The sequence below is a fragment of the Gymnogyps californianus genome, chromosome 5 (genome assembly GCF_018139145.2).
Source record: "Gymnogyps californianus isolate 813 chromosome 5, ASM1813914v2, whole genome shotgun sequence".
NCBI lineage: Eukaryota > Metazoa > Chordata > Aves > Accipitriformes > Cathartidae > Gymnogyps > Gymnogyps californianus.
The window spans coordinates 33,865,121-33,884,152 of NC_059475.1; the positions used below are offsets into that span (position 1 = coordinate 33,865,121).

General features: G+C 39.7%; 1 protein-coding gene and 1 pseudogene across 1 annotated transcript in view; both read right to left on the reverse strand.

Annotated features, from left to right (window-relative positions):
- RAD51B (RAD51 paralog B) overlaps positions 1-19,032 on the reverse strand; it is a 412,953-nt gene that overhangs the window by 221,333 nt on the left and 172,588 nt on the right. Inside the window, exon 7 of the mRNA XM_050897196.1 lies at positions 4,589-4,685. Coding sequence (XP_050753153.1) covers positions 4,589-4,685 — 97 coding nt within the window. The remainder of the gene's footprint in view (positions 1-4,588; positions 4,686-19,032) is intronic.
- Positions 5,848-11,057, reverse strand: LOC127017327 (60S ribosomal protein L15-like; annotated as a pseudogene).

Below are 19,032 nucleotides of genomic sequence, written 5' to 3' on the forward strand. Positions count from 1 at the left end.
TCAAATCTTCTGCCCCTAAACTAAAGTAGGAAAATTCTGTGGGTGGAAGATATTATGGTAGCTTAGTTTTCTCCAGTCTCCACAACACTAAAGCCTACTTCTGCTCAACAGCTTAAAAGAATTCAAGATCACAGCAACAAAGATGAAAAGGTCAGACTAAACTCATTGCTCACACCGTGCACTAAAAATACACAATGCTATGACAAACCGCTTGATGAACACAAATGGCAGAAGATTGAACACTGGCCTCCCCAGAGCTAGCGCAAGTTTACAGACAATTTTAAACACAAAATAATTCTGACTTTTCCAAACAAATATTTGAAAGTGCTAGCTGAGACTGAAGAAGCCCGAGACAGCATTCCTTTTTTTGCCTGATGCTTTGTGCACACTGGGAGGGGGATGCTGTTCTTGTTCATACCAACACGCCCCTGATCTTTTTCCAAGAAAGATGGAGTTTGGCTTTGATGTCTGCGAGAGGAAGATAGAGCTTGCAGCTGGCAGATACATTAATAGGATAGGCACTGGTGGACTAGAAGAGACCTCAAGTAGGTCATACTGTCCTATCTCTTCGCAGCACAGTACAATTCGCTTAAGCTTGCTTAACCTGAGTTTTCCAAGACTAACACTTGTGAAGCACACAAATTTCACCTTCCAGCTAGCACTCAAACACACAGGCTTAGAATTAATTTCTAATGATCCTCTATATTAGGCAAAATCCTGTCATGTGAACTTTGCAAAAATAACAAAAATAGTAGACTCAGCCACAGATAGCTTGTTTAAAGACATCAATTAACAGCCATACAAAATATTTGTTGTGGATGTTTGAACTCCATTTCTACTATTCACTTAGCCTAATGCAGCTTAAATCCTTTTTTTTTTTTATTAAGGAGATTATTTTAATTGGGGTAAGGGGTACTTGTTACACATTTAAATAATAAAGCATTAATTCTTCAGGCCACATTTTGAAGCCTAGTGATCGTCTCGGGCTCATCTAACCATCTCTGCAATGTAAAATAACCTTAAGGCTTCTCAGAGTTGTCTTTGACTGGAACAGCTAAACAGAGGCTATTCCATAAAGCAAGGATGAAAATGAAACAGCAGTATTCACAACATGCTCCAGTCTATCCCCTACAATGACAGGGTTTGAGAGAAGGCTACATAAGAATGGTATGGCTACAAATAAAAACTGAGCTTGCTTCCCAGGGAAGAAGTGATAGCCTTACGTGCCTGAGAATTTTAGAGCTGCAGAAAAACATTATTAGTCTTACTGAACTCCTTCAGATGATAATCTGGCAAGTATGTAAAGGCCAAATGAATGCAAGGACTCAGCCCACAGGTACAGAAACTTTTGTCTTTGATTCAGCACTTTAATTTGTAGCAAACTAAGCATTTTATTTTCTGTCTTGAAGCAGAAGCATGCACAGTTTTGGGAATTTAGCTAGACATAACCATTTCCTATAAGAAGTACCAACATACACAGTTCAACAGTTCTTACATTGCTACGTAAGTGGTGGGATTTTACAGTCAACGCTGCTTTTATAAAGCCTTTAAAGTTCTCACAAAAATCTAACATTTTTAGGACACAAGTTTTCATGCACTAGATTACAATTTTACAGAAGACAAGCTTTGAGCCTGAAACAGCTTGACAATGTCCTTTCAGTTTGTTCATCAGATTAACTTTGTCACACATCAAACCAAGCTTCCTTGGTTTCTTGCTTAATCTAACACATAACCCAAGCAATTCCCTTCTAAAGCACAACAAGAAGCAAAAATAAAAGCCACTGTAACATTCCATTTCTTTCTAATAACACACTCAGTTTGATATTTTCATTTCTGCCTCTAAGAAAGATTACCTTTTTAGCAAACCATTTACAGTGACAGGACTCTGATTTCAGATACAATTAAAACAACATATTAGACACATACAAACCAAGGGGTCTGAGTTACTTACAGGACTAAATGTGTTACGGGTCCTTTCACATCTAGGTCACTGGTTCAAACTCAGCTCTAGTTGGTGATGAATGAAAAGGAAGAATGAGGTAAAAACCCAGTCATGAATCTGGCCTCTATTCCTGCCTCTGCAACATATCCACTTTGTGTGCTTCGGCTACTCACCTAACTACTCTTCCCTGCAAATTCCACAGCTGTAAAATAGGAATAAATATTATGACTATCACACTAATCCTGGAAGACTAATTCATTAAGGATTCTTAAGTATCCAGGATTGTCAGAAGATTAAAGTATTGGTACTTTCAGGCTGTTCAATAGATAACATGAAATAAATTAGGGGGGACTTTCTCAGGACAGGTCAACACCTCAATGTTAAAAAAGAACAACACTGGCCACACTTGTATCTTTTGATAGCAACATAAGCATGGAAATCAAATTCTGAATGGGCCTGAAATTCCACTTTTTCTTCACAGGTAGACAGCACAGGTTAAAACTGACGCAAACTGGAAATCCAGAAGCAGACATATTATGGATGAGAAAGAAGGAGACAATCACGTAGTGTGGAGACGCACTGTGCTCTCCCATTATACAACACCTCATGTAAATGCCACATCTGTCAATGTTGGTCGACAGAAGAGGGAAGGAAGGGAGAGAAGGAAAGTTTATCACCCCTGCATCCCTTGATAAAACTTGAATTAATGAAGGTGCTTGCACTGCTGCTGTCTGTGTTGTTCTTGTTCCGAGGCTAAACAAAGGTTTCCATTTTCAACAAGTGTCATGCTGGTACATTTTACCGCTTCAGACCCTTAATTAAAAACAAGGAATGAGAGAAACAAAGGAAAACACCACACACGCAGAGCACCAAGACATTTTAATTCACTCTTGGGTTAAAAGGTGAAAAATAATGGTGGTAGAGATTTTAGACAAAACATGATAGCTTCATTAATAAGCTGTAACTGCTAAAAAAATCATCATACCATCTCTTACGTAGTCCTGATTTCAGAATACTATTGAACTATGGCTCATACACAGCACTGAAAATCTTTCATATTTGCAGGAAAATTTAGAAAGATTACAACTATTCCATGCTTTTTCCAAAGACTCTTCAAATATTTTAACCACAAGAACAAAATATTTTTTACTGAGAACATATTTTGTTATTACTTCCACTTCAGAGTCAGCTATGCCTTTCTTTTCAGAGGAAGCTCATACAGAGCAATTCTAAAGGACAAAGAAAAGCACAAGTACTGTGATCAAGAGCATTTAATGAGACAATGTGCAACAACTTCATGCCAAGAAGGAAATCATAAAGATGAAAAATGATGCCTTCCTCTTCCAAATCTAGTTACCAAATTTCAACTCTAACAGAGGTAGCGAGCGATATTCAAGCAATGAACTTCAGAGATACTTTGGCAATGGATGGAGCCAACAAAAGCCACAAGCACAATTCCAAAATGATTTAATGGGTCATGCTTTGCCCAAGCTCCTATTGACAAAATTATGAAGTAAACACATCAGTCAGTGTTAAGGCATTACCCTGAAGTTATTTGCTACTCTTTGACATTCTGTTTAATATTTCTTCAGCCTCTTTCTCTTGTCCATTAAATGAGTTGCAGAAGTAATGTCAGTCTTAACCACTGCTTCATTGGTTTTGCCACAAAGCTGTTCTTGTGTTAAGTCAGACAAGCTTGAGAGGGCTGCTTGTCATCAACCAGAATAAAGATAAGCTGACCAGAACCATCAGAAAGTGCAACAAGGAGAGGAAGAGGGGAAATACCCATATTACGCAAAGTAGGAAGTCGACATGTGATTACCATGCCTCTGCAGGAAAGATGAGCGTTGCTTAACATCAAACATTTGGGTCTATGCATGAACTGAACTCTAAATAGCAAACTTCTCTGCATCTGTCCCTGACTGAGGGTACTCTGACTATTCTTTGCAAGTTGGGAAAGCTGAAATTATTATATTACTTTGCAAACCTTGGCTCAGAATTATCTTTTCTTCTTAGTATAGTAAGTCCTCACTATTACCCCAAAAATGTGTGCTTGTCTCTAATTCTATGCAGAAAAAAGAAACATAAAGATGTAAAGTAGTATATGACATCACACAAAACCTCATATTACATTCACACAATATTGAGAGCTACAGTTTGAGGCACTGTACGTGAAAACCAGACAAGCATAATTGCAAGGGACAGGACTGAGTATTGGCTCTCCTTCATTTGCAACCAGCTGTTTCTCTTTGGAATCACTGATAATCATTAGATAAGATCAAATTTGTAGCCTAGCCTGTGTATTAACTCTAGCAGCAGCTTCAGAAGATTGAGAAAATAATGCTCTAAATGCATGTGAATGAAAGTACAATGCTGAGGAACATGTTATAGAACTGAACATGGCTTCAAAATTCATTCCCAGCCCTTAGAACGTGTCAGATCCTTTTAGTTAATACACTTACTTACTCTTTTTTTATATAAATGGATTTTCAAAGAAACTGAAAAATAATTTTGTTCCCTGACTGTTTTATGTTAGGCTTGATAACCTGACTCTCACAGACCCCTGTATAACAAGAGAAGACTGCAAGTTACAATGTGGATTTGTGTCAGTGTAGAGTTTCAGTTCTGATAGAAGGGATCTCTTACCTTCAGACAGGGACAAATCATCAGCTGGAGACACCAGGTCTGCCTGTATCGCAAGGCCATTGCTCAACGATGTGGTAATCTGATTCGTCAAGATAACCTGAAAACAGACAGGGAGAGGGGGAAGGGAAATGAATTTTTATAGCTACTGGAAGGTAGAGAGCAGCCCACGCAAGGACTGGAATCCTGCAGGCACAGCATCCAGGCAACGCTCTACTCTGACCTTCAGCAAATTCAACACTCAGAAAATTTTGAACTACCTGCAGAAAATGAAAGAGATAAGTGCAAGAAGTGCAGGAAAAGGGATATTGTTAAAAAGATGAAATACTAAACAACAGTATGTTGATACATACAGCCGCCTAAAATGAAACTACTGTTCTGAAGAGCTTCATTCTTCAATGAACAATTTGACGCTCCTTACAAAAAGCATCATTTTCTTCATAGACAAATAGGAAATCTATTTTCCTAGTAATTTCCACACAATTTATACATTTCCTTCCTTTGGCTGAAACACAGTGCCATGGAGAAAGGTGCTGTAGGGATACATCCCCACTGATCTGAAGCACAAGAGTACTAAATTACACAGGGCTATCTCTACACAAGAGGATTTTTCAGTGTTTTTCAGGATCACAAGATTCTGATAAACAACAGACTGTAGTACCCACACAGTGCTCTCCTCTGACAGCATGAGCAATGGTCTTGCTTGCAAGAGATTAAGTTTCTTGCACCTTTGAACATGTACTTTTTCCTAATAACAGAAAGCATTAAGGCAAACACTGCCAACACCACAGTGAGAAGAGCCCAGGTACAAACACAATTATCTCCTAATGCTTTGGATCTCTAAGCAGCTGCAGTTTCCGCAATTACAATTGGTCTCCACTTCGCAGATTGACAAAAACTTCAGAAATTACTTTTTTTTTTTTTTAAGAACCAAAATGATCCTTCTACTTGCACTGAGAACAGACTCCACTTTCCAAACAAATGCTCTTTGAAATTAATGGCCTGTCTTCAGCTGTACTTGACACAGGAGGAAGGGAGAAAGGAATCCTACATGGTACTCTGTGGATGCGGTTTCATGATGTTACTGGAATAAATTAACAGCTTGCCATTGCTAAAAGGAAGAGGAATTTCTCTGCTCTTCCCTCCACTGCTCCTCCCTCCCTCTGATCATGGCTTCCTCCTGCTTTCTAACACTTCCAGTAGTATGATATGACAACACTCTCAATTTTCTTTTTCTATTTCAAGATCCCACATAAGCTGTATCAGATCACAGAGTGGTAACCACAGTGGTGGTGCTGCGGGGCATTGCGTCTTCTTCAGGCAGCATGATGTGAGCTACCAACAATGTGATGGAATCTGCGACCTTTACCAAGACCACAACTCCTCCTCCCTGCTCACGTCAGCCCACCCATCTCTGTGCTTGTAAACAGGCACGGTGGTGCCCGAAAGCTTTATGGACTGTATCAACAGGACTAAGTTGAAAAGTTTGTAAGTCAAATCTTCATCTACTCAACAGGAGTTCAAGACCTTCAGGGCCCCATAGTGATGTCCCTCATGCTCTTCTGCTATTGACTGCAAGCTCTGGACAAACTTCAGCTGGCTACCACCACCCTGCCCAGCTTAACCATAGGTTGCACCTTTTGGGACCAGGCATTTATGACCACTGCAGTGAACACAGACATGGTAGATAACAGCCTTGTTTGGTCTTACACCTAGGTTAAGGTTCTTAAGGTACAAATTGCAATACTGCCAAGAGCAAACACACAAGAAACACATCACACCCCTCTGCTGTTTCCCCCACAGCTGCTGCGTGCACCTATAAGCACCCAAAAGCAGACATGAAAGGGCCTGGCACACACAAGCCCTTGCAGCCACTGCTGGCTGTCCTGTTCATCAGATTACAAGGTAAGATTCAATTTAATAACAAAGATGAAAAAATTCACTTTTTCCTTTCTTCTTGCCAGGGTACTTATCTTCCATTTTAGTGAGCGAGTTCATCCTTGTGATAGGATGAACATCAAAACTGGTTCAAGGCAAATGAAAGGAGTGGTCAGCCAAGAGTCAGGAGGGATAAGGAACAGGATGCTAGACCTTTCCTTCTTCAAACTGTTTTCACTTCGTTTTCACTGTGTCACAAAACCCACAGCCCCACTTGTCCATTGAAGCTCTTCAAGCAACGAGGCATAAGATACACCAACAATATGGCATAACACTGAAGCTTTTCCTCGATCCGGTACTAGAAAATGTGCTGAAACAGAACACACTAACAAACTTATACACGCACACATATTGGTGGGGTATGAAGTTTTCATTGGCACACTTCTGCAATGATCACATTATTCACAAGTGTCAAATGCTCTGTAAGCTATGCAGTCATCCCAGACCTGTGCCAAGATAATCTTTGTACTGTGCCATCACATATTTTATTATTTATACACCACATTTTAAAGAAAAGCTACCGTGCTTAAGGATCTTCTTTAAATGAAAAAAAGACCTAAGCACACCATATTTCATATTGCTGTCCTTCAAAGGAAACTAACTTTAAAGGCTTCAAAAATAAAAAAAAATTAACAAGAATAATGCAACTGCAACTCCACAGCACTGTTTGCTGTAGGACTGTAAATCTTCTTCACTCTTTATGTTTAACTCAAGCTATGCCTCTGAACTTAGATTTCAATTTCTGATGTGTCCTTCAATAATTATTCAATACTAATAATATCCGAGACACCCTGTTATACTGTTTAAAAAGTCAGTTCAAAGACGCAGAGTCCTACCCAAATAAATGTTCCTCTCTGGCTTGCTCTGAGGATGGGAATTAAATGTATTCTTAGTTCCATGACTTCACTGATAGTTAAACATTTGCTTAAATACATGTTTAAATACTATCTTGAATAAGCACACTTCCTCTGAGACGAAGCCATATGCATGTACAGAATGCTTATTTTGGAATTAACCGAAAATTATTCTTCATTTCTGCAAGCCTGTGGAGCCAACACGGAGATTCAGTTCTCCCATAAGTACAAGCCAAGAGGCTGTTAGCTAAGCACTAAATTTGACATCAAATTCCCTGTCACACTTCTGCAACTTTGCGTACTGCAAAATTCTTCCATTGGGTATAGGTACTCCTATTATCAAACAACCAATATTCATCTTTGTGCACCTACCATAACACAGTTTGAACCTCACTCTGCAGGTGTGCAGAGTGCTCCAAACTCTCACTGGCTTAAACAGGCTACAGCTTGCTAACAAAAGGAAAAAAGCTGGCCTTTACTCAGCTCTAGTTCCAAAGAAAAAAGTTAAGGCACTCAGATTTAGAGAACTCCTCTGAATACACACATCTATCTTCAAATCTTCAATCACATGCCCTTACTGGAAAGTGCTAAGATTTCTTTTATTTTTCCCCAGAGTAAAACTTTGGTCACAAATACTTTGGCAGTGAATAGTGTCATTCAAACAAGACCCTATGTTTTCAGCAGTCTCCAATCCTACAGACATTCAACTTGAAGCCCTGAATGTTGATACCACTCGATTCCAGTGTCACATCTAAAGAACGCATTAATTGCTCCCCAAAGTCTCCTGAAAGACATGCTTACGCTCCATTCTGCCATCATTTGAAATGGTTCAACGTATTCAGAGAGTTGCAAATAGGTGTCTGAGGTAACAGTTAAGCCTGAGTGTGATTTGGAGAGAATATACAGGTAGACAAAGGAGTTTCGGAGTGAAACAGCTGCGTGACTTTCTGATGAGTGACCACATTTGTGCATGGACAGAATCAGCTGAGTCTCACACATTGATTCCTATGTGTGTGCACAGAATATAATGCTAGTTCTGATCTTAATGATCCCATATGTTACAAATAACCAACATTATGAAGAAGAAGGTTAGAGTATCTCCCTTTGGTCTGCTAGGTGCCACACTTGAAAGCAATCACCTCTCACTGCTAAACAGCGCCTGGAAACAGGCTGGGGTCACAAGTCCAAGCAGACTTATTAGAAAGAGTGCCTTGCACTGAATTAGCAATGGCACTTCCTCAACTTTTCATTGGAGATTTGCCATTAAAGTACAGATTAGATTTACCCTGTTTAGTACAGGAGACCTGCCAAGTCCTCAGTCTAAGTAGGTAAGGAAAAGTTACCTCTGTTGTGGTTCCTTTTGTCAGATACTGGACTTCATTACCAGCCAAGCATAGTTTCCACTGAAGAGGTTCAATGCCAATCATAAGTTTATTATCTTCCAGCAGAACACTCAACAGTGAGAATATTGCTACATGATATTTAATGTTATCATATTTAGATACATAGTATTTTAAAATAGATCGTATTTTATAAAATACCCAGTATTTTAAGAGGAGCGCCTATTTCCACCATCAACTACTGGAACAAAATATTTTCGTTACCAGAGGTACTTTCATTACCACTAAGAGTCACAAAAAACATTACACCTCTCCACACACAACTGTGTCCTGACATGTGCAACAGGTATGGAGGTTGTGTTACTGCTTTCTGTTTCTACCTTGTGATGACTGAAGAGTGTAGGGCTTCTTCAGCCAGCGACCGTGCATGAATGGAAAACACCCTCCACTGCTAAAAGAAGAGAAAAATAAAGATGAAAAGGTCAGCTAGACAGCTCTGTAACAGTGGAAAGTTGCCGCACGCAGTCTCCTATGGAGTTCAATGAACGATTGCCTTTAACCTTTCAGCCTATTCACTTGCAACTGGTTAAGCTAGCTATTTAACAAGTGAAAATTTACAGTCCTCAGCCTTCCAATTCCAGCAGAATTACAAACACTGTAGAAATTCACTCAGATTCAAATTTCAAAATAATTTCTGGGAAAAAGTCTACTACTAAAAATACCACACAATTGACTGACCACACAATTGACTGACCACACAATTTCCCAATCTTGTGAAGATTTTTACTTCAGCATAGCAACCTTAGATTGTAAAATAACCCCTTTTAACCATTAGAAGTGTTACAACAGCAAGAAGAATCCTTTTCCTTACAATTAGAAAACCTGGAGATAAACACAAGGAGACAGTGGGAATACATTTTCAAGTTCCTAATTTTAGACACTTAAAAAAAATGCCTACTCTTGTGATCACTTCCCCAATTTTTATAGGTGCTGATACCTGGAAAAAAATGGAAACAAGAAATTCTCACAGAAAATAGCGCTCATGTTCGAGACAGGTCATTGCTATATCTACGATTAATCCAGAAGTCAACACCGCTGTTTATATTCTCTTGAAATCTTTACATGTCGTGAAAATAGAATCTCCTTCCACTGACTTCAGGAGATGCCGGTTTTCTGGAAGCACATTAGAAAAGTAAAAATACTTATTTAAGGTGCCTAAACTCCTGACACCCCCATTTGTTGGGAATAGCACGGTTCCTGCATATGTGGAAAGCCCCTGCAGGTCCTGGGAGAGAGTTGGCCTAAGAACTGAAATATGACTGCTTTACACAGAAGAATAAGCAAACTATTTTTTGTTTGGTTATTTATACAGTACAATTTTTCATGTACTCCTCCTGCCCTTCCTAGGACCACACTGAAACTACTAAATCTGACTTTGTCATCCTAGTAAATCCAGTTGAGTAAATAAGTCATTTTCTGTAAACTTGTGGTCTAAGCCTCCTTGTTAGTTTATTGCAAAATTAAAGGGAGCTCCGCACAGAACTATCAATCAGTAACCAGCAAAGGTATAAAGTCTTCTGGAATGTACCAAGAGGCGAAAAAACTCCACTCTCTCATGAAATGGCTGTTTGTTAAAAGAACGGAGCAGAATTCCCCATTTTGCATGCAATACTATTTAGGAAAACTCTTATTAAAGGCTTCCTATTGAGCTGGGAGAGCAAGCCCAAGGACACTTGCAATAATCCCAAATTACTCCGCCCTTATTAGTCCATGTATTTTGTGGTTTTCACTGTACTGAAGCAATGTCACTAGAGAGCACCAAGTACAAGTGACAGTCAGTGGGGCTGGGATGCTGACTCAGCATGCTGGAGGAGAAGGAAAACAAGTTTCACTGATCCCCAGCCATTTTTCATACTGGTCCCTGAGAAGGCACCTCTCTGGTTCCCTGAAGCACAGAGCTCTAATGAGGCATTCAAGCAGTCAGTAATGGGTTGAAACAATGGTGACCGTTGTGGAGGCACTAGCAAAAGGAAAGTGCACCTAGCAATACCACAAAGCCAGATGGGGCAGGCAGCAATCCTAGAAACAGAAAAAGGGAACAGTGAGAAAACTGAGGTGAAGCAGCATGCTTCAAACAGCTGTGGGAACCACAGCCTTCTCCTTGGGAACCTGTTACAGCTCCTTGAGACTGGCATCGGTCTGCTCAAGGAAGAACCCTAAATTACCACCATCTGTCATAGTAATAGGGTATTTGTGATCTTCATCTAAACTACGCACTGAATTAGCTCTTTCTTCAACTCCCGTTTCTTCAGGGAGATTTTCTTCAGCATCAGTAGCCATTTGCCACAAAAGCTGTCAAAAGCTGTCAAAGACCTGAGCAGGACTTGTACCTAATATTTACAAGGAAGAAAACTTCCTTAAAACTGAGCATTTTCAGTGAAATCAGGGAGTTACAGACAGAAAAAGGAAAAGTCTGAACTGCAATACTGAGAGCTCCTAAACAAAATAAGAGTTTTAAAGAGAAAATTTCAAGTGCCCACAGCTACTGGGCACTCAAAGCTGGCTACTGCAGTGATGCTCCGCAGGGGCTCACCTCGCAGGAGAGCGGGCTTCTCCGGTGAAAAGCCTCTGCACAATCAAGACAGACAGTTCTGGGCTCCAGGACCAAATGAAACATATTTATATCACAACTATTACTACGATTGGAGATTAAATATATACACATATCTTCATTCTTAGAAAATGTAAACTATTTTGGCTCATACAAACCAAATACAGAAGAGAAAACCCAACAGTTTACCATCTCAGATCCAAGCAAATAACCACACCCACCCAGTACTCATCCCAGTAGGTGTCCCATAGTCCCAAGCTGAGCGGCCACCGGCCCCAGCATCTCGGGTTTCTGTGGGGAAGAATGAAAATAATGTCAAGGCTGGGCGTGACAGAGCCCAGCCACCACAAGCAAAAAGCCTTACAAGAAATGAAATTCCCATGTTCAAAGTCCAACACCACTTCTGGTGTTTAATCAAGGCCTAACTAACAAAGACACTCAAAAGTAATTTTACATGTTGTACTAAAATGGTTGTAGCTAACAAAGAAAGCACGAAGCTCCTTCACTGCAGGCATAAGCAACAGACAAGTGCCCACATTTAACAACTGTTGCTAATCCAAATCAGTTGAAAGAAAAAGTACCTGTTACAGCCATCTTGTTTACACACGACAGAGGCATAGGCTGTAACGGTGATGCTCACCGTTACTTAGAGGGAAGTAGATGGATGTTTTCAGACACAAAGGCATAGCAGCTACCCTAACTGAAGGCAAAGAGGAGGCCTCTGTGCTGAGAGCTGTTAGAATTCACATCTCAACCACTGTCACCAGAATTTGGCATAATTCCCTGAATAACAGATATATACACACAAACCACTGGAAACCTATTGAGAAATACTTCCTAATCCTATAAGCAATCTAGCAACAAGTGTTGGCCTTGCCTCAGAGGAATTTCATCTGTACCTATTTTCAGCTGTACCTATTTTCATCACATCCAGGAAAAAAAAAAGGGGCAATTAAACAGTCTAACAGCATAGAAACAAGAAAGTAATGATTCTCTGGAAGGCTCACAAGCACCTTTTAAAAGATTAGAGACCTGTTGCTCAGCACACGTTGCTGCTAGCTGCAACCTTATTAGAGCTCCTAGGACAGGACTTCCAGCTCTTGCTTTGCCACGGTATCTCTACCCAGGCTTCTCTTCTTTCCTCCCTCAGTGAGGCAATTCATAGCAGCAAAGGTCATTTTATAGTCACTGGATTTCACTGGGTATAAATAGGAGTCGGAAGAAACCAAGGAATCTTTCAGAGACTGGCCACTGTATTTACATCCAATTTATTCTGCTTTGCATAGGAAAAGTACAAAGTTATGCAATTCTATTCCATAAGCCTTCTGGAGAAGTAAAGCGTCTATTCACATGTCTGCCAACTGCTTAAAAATAATCACAATGAATTAATAAAACTTCCACCAGAAGAAAAAAAGAAACAAAACAAAACAAAAGCATGCTGTTCTCAGGCAGCTACACGTCTTCAAGTTGAAATAGCTACCACCCAGCGATAGCCTGCGGTCTTTAGCCTTTCCTCCTCTGTGAACAAGGAACACAGCCAACACAAACGCAACCTTCAAAATCCACGCCGCAGCACCCTCGTGCTGTGCTGCTCGGTGAGAAAGGTTTGTGTGCCTGGAAGGCCTTCACATCCAGCAGCCTGCACAGACCTGTTTGCAGAGACGTGCGTAAGACACCCCCCCAGAGGGATTGCCACCCGCCTTCATACCCTGCCAGTCGCCCAGAGGTCCGGGTTAGTCTCCACCAGACCTTCCCCCTCCTCCACCCTCCCCTCCAGTCTCTGCATAATGATGGCTTTCTGAATTGAGCTTACTCCTGCGTGTAGCTAGCGATGTACCACAGTAAGAGACTGGTCTGATACCGCCTGTGCCAACGCAGAGTACCTCGCAGGAAATCACTGTAATCCACAGGCTACTTTTACAGCCAAAACCTGCTGCATTCTCAAAGCGGCAAACACCACTGCTTAAAAGGGAGTTTTCTGATGAATGCCAAATTGTCTTGTAAAAGAATAAATAAAATAAAATTATTAATTCACAGTTTGTTCTTAGATCGCATGCTGTTCTCAGCAACTGGGCTTTTGGTTGGTTTAATTTGTTTGTTTTTGAAGGATGGGGAAGAAACTGGGTTGTCTGGAACATCAGCAAAGTAGTACAGAACTTCAGTTCTGCTCCGGCGTGCTCCAGGCTGAGAGGAGAGCTGAGTATATCTCCTACTCTTTAACAGGACTGCCAGAAGTCAAAATTTATGCTTACTTTTTTCTCAATGAAAAACCTAGTTTAGTTTATTGGCACTTGTTAGCTTTCATTAGCAGATCAGAAAGCAGACTGAAGGCTCCTTCCTTTCGCTCACCGAGTTCAGACCTTCTGCCATGCACCTACCCTGCTTTGTCCAGCACTTCAAATTTACCCAGACCTACACAAATTCTGTGACATTAAATCTCACTACCTTCTGATGGAATAAATGTATTGTTACCCCTATTGTAGAGACAGATGCTCAGACACTAAGCAAACTGACTAATGGTACCACAAATCTTTACTACCGCTCCTAAACCCTGATTTCAGAAACAGAGTTGGAAGGGCTTATACTCACCTGAGCAGTCTAGGACACCTCAGGACAATCTAATATCTATCTAGCAAATTATATATTTATAATTCTTTCTATATTTGGGGTTTATTTTATTTAGTTTTTCTACACCTGTCTACATTTAGTTTTTTCCTAACAATTAAATAGGAATATGAACTAAACTAATGAAATACCCCTAACAAAGACCTGTTTAGGGCTTATGGTCTATTTCAAGCTGATAATTAGTGTACCAGCATTTTTATTTGATTTTGATGTTTTGATAAGCCCATCAGAAAGACTGTTTGTAGTAATGTACACATGCAGGTCTGGAGAGGTATAGCATATAAGACACAACTCAATCTCAATGTCATTAATTCCATTAATTCCTCAGATTCCTTCCAATTAATTCCTTCAAGCCTTCAAGGCAGTGGGTCACAGGAGACTTGCTGGGTCTTGGATGGAAACTGGAACAGCTCAATGGCTACTATAATTTACAGCTTTACTGAATGGTTTTTAAAACACTCTCCCTAGGCTCCACCTTATCCCACATCGTGACCCTATGCCAACATTTTTAGAGGGAGGACAGTGTTAGTTCAGACTGCTCCTCGGTGCCTTGTGGAAGCAGAAAGCAGTTTTAGGATGTGCTAGAAATCCCATCAACGCTTCGCTGTTCAATTCCCCTGCAAACCACACTTCCTTGCCTGCCCTGCAGCACTGGAGCCTTTCTGTTTACTTTTTAGGCAGGCAAGAGAGGACTACAGGAATATTTGCTCCCCCTTGTCTATTCATTTAACCTTTACAGGTGGGTAACTACTAACACCACCACCAGACAGCATTGCATGGCTTACATTGTTTTATACTCAACATACTCTATCAGCATCACAGAAGTGGAGCAAATCTTTTCTAGCCTACAGTGATGTTAGAGATCACAGCATACTTTACACAATACTTGTTAGAGAAGTTTTCTTTTCATGCTGTGTTATGGTAGCTGCTGCCTTTCACTGAACACATTTCAGACATGGATGGGATTTTTATACTTATCTATAATGGCTATCTTTAGATAATCATGTAACTTTATTTCAGTGTATATAACAGTCAGTAGATTTTGAGTGCAGGGTGACAGGGAATTTGGATATATACCTCCATCCCCCAGTTTGCCCAAGGCAATTTAACAGGTCTGTAGAATATTAGGGTAGTAACTGATATTTGCACAGAAGGCTGACAATCAAACCAATATAGCAATAATTTTTACAAAATGAGGAGAAGGCTATTAAGAAAGCAGGAACAAACTAGGCACTGACAGCATTATTTAGTGCAACTAAGGCCCATTTAGTGAACACTGTGCCCCTGGTGATTTCAAAGTGTTCTCATGAACAAAATTCAGTTATCATCCTCTATAGCTGCAGTGGCTGTAAAAAAAGAGTAGAAATCATACAGAGAACAAAACACACAGCTGCTGAAACAAACAGCCTCTCAAGTCACCATCAGTTTCACTTCCCTGTGACCCAGGGCTCAGAAACATGAAAGAACAAGTGAGAATGAACAGCTGCAAATTATATGTACTACAAGCTGTAGGTATATATTAACATTACATTTCAGACATTTTCATATACTGAATTGCATTTGCACCCTTTTCAGCCTAATCTGCAATTTAGCCAGTAATCTATTTCTACCAGAAATATTTATAATAATTCAAAACCATCAGTAGCTTCAGCCTCCCTTAAAATGCAACAAACATACAAAATAGGTACAGCCAAGCACACCAGTCTGAATGCTGGGTAGTACAGTGACTGTTTTAATAGTCAACATCTTTTAGTCTGATTGGACTGAAAGTGGAATTTTTAGCACCTAGCTTTTGAGATCTGTAATATATCAACATACCTCTAATACAGTGCAATATTTTTATGCAAAGGAAAATCGCTTGGGTATATTTCGTCTCTCTCCTAAACCTGCCACATTAGATGGTAAGAGCTTTAAACTTTAACATCCTTCCACTTAAAATGTTCAATACATTATTATAAATTAAGATATTCTGAAGCAATTTTCCCCCCCCCAAAAATACAACCTATAGAAAATGCACGATGGTGCACTGTTTTATAAAGTTTTATTAGTACTTTTTGAAAACTGCTATAGCATTTTAGGAAGCCTTGCTGCTCAGTAGTGAGATTATCCTAAGTGCTTCTTCCACAAAAGCACATTAAAAAAATTGCCTACAAGTTACAGATAAATAATCCATAATAAAACAGAAAAAAAAAATACATGTGTGTGCATGATTGTTTTCCAAACATGTCTGATCTGATATTACCCAGAGGAAAGAAGAGGGGAGGGGACATAAATCAGCCAAGTTTCTTCTCTTCAATATTTGGGGGAAAAAAAAAAAAAAATCTTGTGGCTCAAGATATTCTGGAACTTCAGTGGCATTGTCTCGGCCTCTGTATCCTATTTCTTCTAAATCTTTTCACTAGGAAATATAGTTGGTCAGTATTTCCCCAATAAAACTGGCGTTTATGTCACATTTTAAAGTGACAAATTTCTATTTACCTACCTAACTTGCTTAAATTGGAATGCACTTTCCTTGGAAATAGGAATCATTAGAAACCTCTCTGAAAGTTGGAAAATGAACTCAGAAAAATGCAAGGAGTCATTTTTGTGCTGAGACCGCAGCGTGACACATCCCCCTTTCGCTTTGCCTAATACAGAAAAATCCTATTTGAGATTGTCCAAACAAAATCACGGACCCATGAAACTATACTCAAGCTAATTTCTCACCTCTTGGGATAACAACCCTGTCCTCAAGGTCACTGCTTAAATACGTGCACCAGGCAGTACTGTAGAAGCATGTTATCTCTTCTGTGTTGCAGGGAGGATCAGTCCTGCAGGTTGTTTTGGCAAACCTTTTCCCAATACTAAGACAAATCAAACTAAGAGACTGATAACATAGAAATTCCTGCAAAAGTAAATCAATTCAAACCCAAAGGTGTTCCTTTTCTTTTTAAGATTTGGTATCAATTTGTTTGGGAAGTTCACGATCACTGAGAATAGCTCAACTGGTTCCACTGGAAATGACATCAGGTCTACCAGCATTACTGTTCTTTGTTGTTGGTACCTCAGTTTTTATGTAAATACTTGTAAACATTACCAAAAAAAAAAAAAAAAATTATTTATTCAGCTATTTGGGTACACCATTATATTTACAACTGTTACTAGAACTACAGAAATGTTGAGAGTTGATGTCAGGTGAATAAAAACAGGCTGTGGCACCTTCAGTGATATTAAACTTTAGGAAAACCTTGGGAATGGTACAAGATTTCAGATATTTCACAACCAGAAAGCATTTGCTCTTTAAGAATTAAACTTAACAGAGCCAAATAATTTTTGCACCTCATTCAAATTAACCCAAGTGAACACAGTTGGGTCAAATCTTTTGAGATTTGCTGTGCATCCTACAAACTACATATATAGGCAGCAGAGAAAGACAGCTAATGTCTTCTGGACAACCAACTGAAATTTTGCAGCAGCTCTAGCTTAATTGTTCACTGCAGCGAGCAATTTTTTTATATCAGCTCCTAGACTTGCTATTAAAATTCACAGGATCGTGCATTTTCCTTGGACTCCATCATAACTCCTTCGTCCAAAGTCTTTCTCAAGAAACCACAACCGAGCCTCCACTGTGGAGTTCAAGAATAGATTGCAAAGATAGTAATGTTAGGAATGAATTTAATTAATTTAATTTAGAGAAAAATTGAAGAGGAGCAAATTATGCTTTAGTCAAGAGAACAGATGTGTGCCAGTAGGCTTTCTGCAGCCCCATGACTGGAATAGCTTCTTCCAGTGAGGAGTGAGACACATGGAGATTAGAAAAGTGTTTCTGGATAGGATCGAGGTGTATGAGCAAACATTGTGGGAAATCAGGAGCGAAAAAGCAATAAGCTGGTTCAGGTCAGGCTGGAAGTGCATCTTCAGATCCAGGCACAGGGCAGGAGTGTAGGAGCTATTGGATGCTACACATCAGGATTGACATGCTGCAGGTGGAACAGTGGCCCAGCAGAGAATTTCTCAGGGAATGACAGGATGTATTTGTAGAGTTCCTAAAACAAAGATAAAAATAACCCAGAGCAAGATGCTTGGACTTCAAAGTAAGGTGCAGTAGCAGAGCAGAGTGTGTGACAGATTGAAGATAATTGCTCAATTATATCCGAATCTGGGTAAAAACTCTTTCATGTTTAGATGGATGCTAATTCGCAAAATGCCCTGTGTGGTGTGGAGATGTACAGCTTCTGCAGGCAGAATGGCAGTTATGGCATATACCCCTTTAGTTACGTTGATTCCTGCAATCATCAAAACATGTATCAACTAGAAAAGCGTTTTCAGCAGTAGTGCTATTAATTCAATAAAATTCTTTTGCCATTGGCTGCTCCTTGGGTCTAATTAAGGATAACTGACTATGGCTTGTTTTACAATAAATTGCTCCTCAAAAATGTTACTTTTTTTTTTTTAAATAACCCTTATCTGCTGTACCAAGCCTTAAAATTCCATGTATGAAATGAATATCATGTAATGGATGGCTTATACTCCAGCTGCCTTAGACTTGTCTCCTCCTCCTCCTCCAGAACATTAGATATCCACTTCAGTGTAGAAACTAGCCTGACAAGGTAAGTTTTCATTTTAAATTTTATTAATATTACTCAGTTTTTATTCCAGACATAGTAAGATTTAATGCAGGTATGGTTTTATTGACCCTAAAGGAGTTACACCAAAGCAAAACATTATCGTGGACTTGTCTCTTTCCACCTTTGTGCTTTTGTCCCTAAATACATTTGCAAAGAAACAACCAGTTCAGAGTTTTTCTTTTACTATTAACTCTTCACCTCAATTCATTCTCAAGAGAGAACAGGAGGGAGCAGAAGTCCAGTCGCATGTTTTCTAATCCTGGTTCTGACACTAAGTAGCTGCGACTGCTTACTGATACAATAAATTCTTTGTGCCTTGTTTTCAAAGAAGGCATAATGCCTACCCCGTAAGAGTATTGTGGGATTCAGTATTTTGCTTTCCTAATGCTTTGAACTCACTGCATGAAGGGTGATTAAAACCACCAAGTGTTCTCAGAGTCTTCCAATGGTACAGCTGGGCAATGTCTAGATT